Source organism: Labrus bergylta, chromosome 13, assembly GCF_963930695.1.
Source record: "Labrus bergylta chromosome 13, fLabBer1.1, whole genome shotgun sequence".
Taxonomy (NCBI): domain Eukaryota; kingdom Metazoa; phylum Chordata; class Actinopteri; order Labriformes; family Labridae; genus Labrus; species Labrus bergylta.
In genome coordinates, this window is record NC_089207.1 from 14,428,862 (window position 1) to 14,435,041 (window position 6,180).

A 6,180-nucleotide genomic window follows, 5' to 3' on the forward strand; every position below is an offset into this window, starting at 1 on the left:
TCGTTAAAATCACTCCTTACACACCTCACACCATCTGAGAATCTGGCAGGATAATCTTTGGAACATCAGATAATCGGGCCTTTGCTGACTTTCGTCAGAAGGGGCGAATCGGGCCCAAAATTGGCCCGATTATTTTGTAGTGTGTCCCCCTCATTAAGTGTCTTTCCCAAGGACACATTGGACATGTGGCTGCAGGAGCTGGGGAATCAAACCACCAACCCTCGGGTTGAGAGACGGCCAGCTCTACCAACTGAGCCACAGCCACCACAGAAAAGTAGGAAACTACTAGATGGTATTTTGTACATGACAGACCAGTACACACTGAATGTAGAGACCCACTGCATCCCCATTGGTGTGAATATGAACTTTTGACTTCAGGGAACAGGTATAGAATGCCCAGGATGAGGACTTAAAGAGCTATCACATCCACAATTTAACAAGCTCTTTTAATACAGTATGGACTAAGCACTCAGCCCTTTATTGGAATTTCTTCTTGACATACCACATCTGTAATCATGTGATGCTTTAATGATGTATATTAATGAGGTTAATTTGTTTTTAAGGACATTTGAGACGTGATATGTCATTTATGTTGTTATGCCCTTGGTGGGAGGAGTGACAAAGGTTTCATTAATTAATTAAATCATTCATCCATTCATTTATTCATTCATCCATCCATTCGTTCATCCATTCATTTATTCATTTATTCATTTATTCATTTATTCACTCACATGGCATCACAGTTCCTCACTGTCTTCCTAATCTTCTTAAATACAAATTCAATCAAACTCTTAGGATTGCTGTTGGGTATCCCTCTGTTTTCTCTTTAATTACATAAAAATGTATTCAATTCAAAACACTGAGAGTGAAATTGAACATTGTTTGGTTTGGGATTCATCAAAACATTGAACAAAAGCTCTTTCAAATGCGAATATGGAAATGTAGCTCACTTTTTAATAAAATGTTGTTATATGTAACTATTAAAGTTTACAGCTATTTGTTTCATAATCCTTTACAGTCAGCCTAACAGCAAATCCCTTTTTGAGAACTCCATAGACTTCCAGTGCTATTTTTATCTCTTTCCATTTCAGGGTGAATCTAAGACAGCAGTCATGTAACTCGACTGAGCAGTGCCAATTCTACGCAGGTTAATTGGATCACTCTTTGAGTTTCCAGAGACATGCATGCACTAGTGATGGCTGGCTGTCGGATTAGGACCGTAGCCGACAACAAGGAATCACTACCATGCCAAGCGACAATATTGGGTTTCAAATCATTGATGATTTTTTTTTAGAAATAAGAATGAAAACTTCAAAAGTCAAGCCCTGTCTTAAACAGGCTTACATATTTAAGACTTAAGGCATGAAATGAGTTGGAAGGCAACCTGTTCAGTGACCACATAGCACTTTTTCTGTACAATTTTAAAAGTCCAGATATTTCAAAGGTTGCAACGCCAAAGATGAGACAGAACATATTTCAAGTCAAAAACATGCAGGTGATGTTTCTTCTTTCGAAAAACAACTCTTCCCTGGCACCCGGCGCTCTGTGCATTGCTCAAATTCAAGGTTGAAGTTTGCCCAGAGCTGGCACTAACATTTTGTACAGATACCGTTCCAAAAACTCTTCAGGGAACATTCTTGCATTCACTTTTAAGAAAATATGTGCTTTCAAATAAACAAAATCAAAAATGAACAAGGGTAAACTCTCACAGCTTGCAATTTATTGTTTGTCTATTAATGCTTTTTTTTTTAAAGGGAAATTCATTCTGAGACTTATACAGTTTTTTTTTCTGTGACCCACTTTTACAAAAATTAGAGGTTGAGCAATTCAGTTTGATCAAGGGCTTGTTATGTTGAGCCATAAATCAGGAACAGTGTTTATCCATTAATGATGATGAGATACTCATCGCAGAAGTCACCTCCTCTGTTTGATTTTTATTCATGAATTCATTTGAAATGTGAGTAAGACAGAACGAGAGAGTGTAATCTGATTAGCTGGATTACACCTAGGCTATATACTGTCGACGTAAAACAATTAATTAACTTAATAAGGAAGGGCGATACTATATTTAGGGCACTTATAAATAGCATGGAGTCATTCCTGGCTTGATGCTTTAAAAAAAAAAAAAAAAAAAGCATAACGTAATTTTTGTGGATTTATTGTTATTCTCAATCAAAACAATAACAGTTAATTATGTATGACTAAATAGCAGAATGATAAGTAAATACATGCAATAAATAAGGTAAGCTATGTCAACCCTAGGCTATAAATGACACTCATGTCTTCTTTATATGCATCTCCAGTTAGACGGACAGACCAAAACATATCACTAGTGCTCTTACAATCTGTTGATTTCAGAGTTATATAAACATGATTTACTGAGAATGATTTAATACACGTTTGGATGGGGGAGAAAACCACTGAGACCAGAATGGAGCTTGCTACCTGAAAAAGCCAGGCTATCAATGGCAACCTACGGCTAAAAACAACAGCAACACCGATTGGATCATCGATCGGCTCTCTCATTGGCTGGCTCGTCTGTCAGTCAGGTACTGCAGTCTGTGGTTCGTTTAAACCCATCACTCTACGCACAGGCGACTAATCTTCGTTGAGGGTAAGCTTTAGGATTGTGTCGCAGCGTCTCCCCCCCCCCGTGAGGCGCCGACAGGGCATCTATTGGAATACAAGTTCCCGTTGGAAAGAAGCTCCATCTTCGTCCCCTTCTTACCCAGGGGCGACCGCACGGAGCATCGAAACGTGTAAATGGAGTTTCAAGCGTGGTCGTGACTGTCCTTCGCCTTCTCTCATCCAGCAGAAGACTGCGTTGAAGTTGCAGCAGCATCCTTACCACCGCGGCTCTCTCCTCTGCAGTCATGGGCACCGTCCTCTCCATATCCCCGGCGTCGAAGAGGGCGTCGATTATGGACGCAGGAGAAAGCGCAGGAGATGGATTCAAACCCGATAAGAGCCTCAAGCGGCACTCGATGTTCGTCGCTCTCTCCTGGAAGAAGCTGGTGGCCAGCTCGGCCAAGAAGAGTGCCAAGAAAGTGACCCCTAACCCGATGCCCACGCGTGATCTCCCGTACACCCAGATCTCACAGCTCAACAGCGTGAACAACAGGAAAACGCATCAGAATGAGGAGAAGAAACCCAAAGCGCCGATCCCTGTCCCGGTGCCCACGGTGCCCACGGTGCCCACAGTACCCAAGCATAGCAACGAGATAGTCGTTCAAAACGGGAGGCTTTCCTCGGTGCAGAAGCAACCCAGCAGCCAGTCTCTGGCGTCACCGAGGCGGGTTATTATTCAGGCTTCAACCGGGGAGCTACTGCGCTGTTTGGGGAACTTCATGTGCCGCAGGTGTTTTAAACTGAAAGAGTTAAACAGCGGGGAGGTGATCCTGTGGTTCCGGAACATTGACCGGACTCTCTTGCTCCAGGGCTGGCAGGATCAAGGCTTTATCACGCCGGCTAACCTTGTGTTCGTTTACCTGTTGTGCGAAGACACGATAGAGGACAGCATCGCCAGCGCGGCCGAGCTGCAGGGCACCTTTCAGACTTGCCTTTACCTCGCCTACTCCTACATGGGCAACGAGATCTCCTACCCACTCAAGCCGTTCATGATCGAGGCGAACAAGGACGTTTTCTGGGAGAACGCGCTCCGGATCATCAGCAGGCTGAGTGCCAAAATGCTGCAGCTCAATGCAGACCCGCACTTTTTCACCGAGGTCTTCCAGGACCTCAAAAACCAGCGAGAAAGCAGCGAGTCAAACCTGGACCGCTGACATTGAAACAAAGAAGACACTGGTGTTTTATAAAATAAGATGACCACATAAGGGTGGTTTTGAATGTAAAGGCCAGCGTTAAGGCTTCACATGTCTGGGCTGATTCTCTCTCTCTCTCTCTCTCTCTCTCATGATATAACTAAAGTGTGGTGTTTAGGCTACAAGTATGAGATTTCATAAATGCATGCAAATGGTGTATCGTCCTCTTTTGTCTCGTCCCCCGAGTGGCAGAGGGATTTCATTCATGATTAGCCCAGTTTGTGGGTCAGTGAGAGGATGTCGCAGTGAAGTGAGCTTCCAGGCAGGATCAGAATAGATGCTCTTGTGTGTGTGTGTTTGTGTATGTGCGTTTGCTCAAAAGGAGAGGTGGAGCTGTCCGAGGTGCTGACCTGTGCAGCCATTTCCTCTACCTTCACTGCTATGCGAGTCACTTCGCCACAACAGAGTCAAGCATGGCTTAAGAGGACAGAAATAAGCCCAGTACACTTTCAGGACATAAGCCTAAGCCTCCTACAGGTACAGGTTCACGTTCACGCTAAAGGCCTTTATTGTGCTTTTAAGTTCTTTGCATGTCAGTAAACATGCAACAGATATCAAGAAACATGGTTCTTTATGAGGGCAATACATTCTCCATGGTATACATGTAGGTACTTTAGGATTACTGTAGATCAAAATGGGTATATTTCATGCTGTATCTTTGCACCTGGTTGGAAGATTCTGTTTTTTGAGATTCTTTGTGTAATGACAACTGCACATTTATTCACAAAAAAAACACCTCATCATGAATTGAAAAAAGTTATTTTTTTGCTTGCAAACATGATTTCGCGGAGGCACGTTACCTGTAGGTTGGCAAATGAATGAAAAGGTAGGGAGCAGAAATGCAAATTTCCCCCTGGAATGTGATAATCTGCACTAAATGCAATCTAAGGCCTCGGTTGTTTCTAGACTGCAAACACATTGCAGTGGCCATCATAACTAGAGACTAAATGGAATGTAGAAGGTTTTTTTGTTATGTAATATGTGCCAACTATTAAATACTTTTGGCCTGGAAATGTATGGTTTACATGTAAGTATTTCAAATTTTAAATAAGCTCTTGATCTTGTTTGCCTGTTTCTTGGAGATGGCTGTAGTTCATGCACAACACAAAACAGATGTTTTGATGATGGTTTTTTTTGTTTTGTTTACCCTGCTCTGAGAATTTGCTGTTGTATACAGTTTGCTGGGTTCAGTTCTCTTTGAGTCAATGAAGAAAGAATGTTTCCTCACAATGTATATATTGAATGTGTATGTCTCATCACTAAGAGACGGAAGACTATCATTTGCACACATCTATAAGCAAAAAACCCTGAAAACAAGCTCATAGGACAAATCATGGCAGATATTATTCAGTATTTAGCGATCATTGTGAAGTGTTGTGCTACCATCGCTTGGAAAGTGGAATATATTGCTGCTATTTTGCACAGCTGTGAACAAATCTTTGATGTTTTGCACAGTGATATGACATAATTGCTTGTGTCCCAGTGTTTCCTCTATGGCACTGGAGTGTTTGCCATTATACGTTCGCAGTAAGTGTCAGCAAGTCTCACTCTAGGATGATCATATGTGGATTCAATCTTTTGTACAGTTCGTTTTTCATGAATGTCAACTATGAAATGTGATATTTAGATGTGTGTGTTTGCCTGTGGTATTGCACCGCAGTTGCATTCACTCTCTCTACATGTTAAGTAAAAGACCAATACAGTAATTGTTTATGGTGACCATGATGAAATAAATCCATACTCATGTAGGATCTCTTATTTCTTGACTTGTTTTCTTCATCTCACACTTAGTGTCAGTCTTTATGTGTTTGTTTGTTTCTTTGGTTACTACCTACCTACCTACTGTGTGTGTCTCTTCATGAATGAGTGATCATGTTTGTGCAAACCTTCCAGGTAGCCGTAGCAGTAATTAACTTGGACATCCTCTTATCCACACACACCACACACTAATCCTGTGATTTGCCAGGGAACCCTTGGGACATGGTTATGCAATAGAACTAAGCCCATGACAAATATACTTACAGTGATGATACTATAGGTTGCCATGAGGCTAAGACTTATGAGACTTCATTGGTTGCCTTGAAACTAAAACTAATCAGGAAGAAGTATTCCGACATTGAAAAGTGTTTTAAGCGACAGATTTGTTGGAGATACAGAAGTACAGATACATTTAATAGTTTTTAAAGCCTGACAGGTTTATTTCAGATATATAGCCTATCTGTGAAAACAGACACACTGCATCTTGGAAAATGTTGCGACTGATAAGAGTGCGCCACACACTGAGCAGAGTAAAGTAGGTTGACACATAAAAGCATATTTTTGGTATCCTGTGTGTCCTGGGTATTCGAATCAGGGCCAC

The 6,180-nt window shown here is 41.7% G+C and overlaps 1 protein-coding gene across 1 annotated transcript; it reads left to right on the plus strand.

The window, feature by feature from the left end:
* Positions 1–2,126: 2,126 nt before the first annotated feature.
* Positions 2,127–5,572, plus strand: cdk5r2b (cyclin dependent kinase 5, regulatory subunit 2b (p39)). Its single transcript, XM_020638462.3, has one exon. The coding sequence runs from the start codon at positions 2,874–2,876 to the stop codon at positions 3,780–3,782; it is 909 nt and encodes a 302-aa protein (XP_020494118.1). The 5' UTR covers positions 2,127–2,873; the 3' UTR covers positions 3,783–5,572.
* The last annotated feature ends 608 nt before the right edge of the window (positions 5,573–6,180 follow it).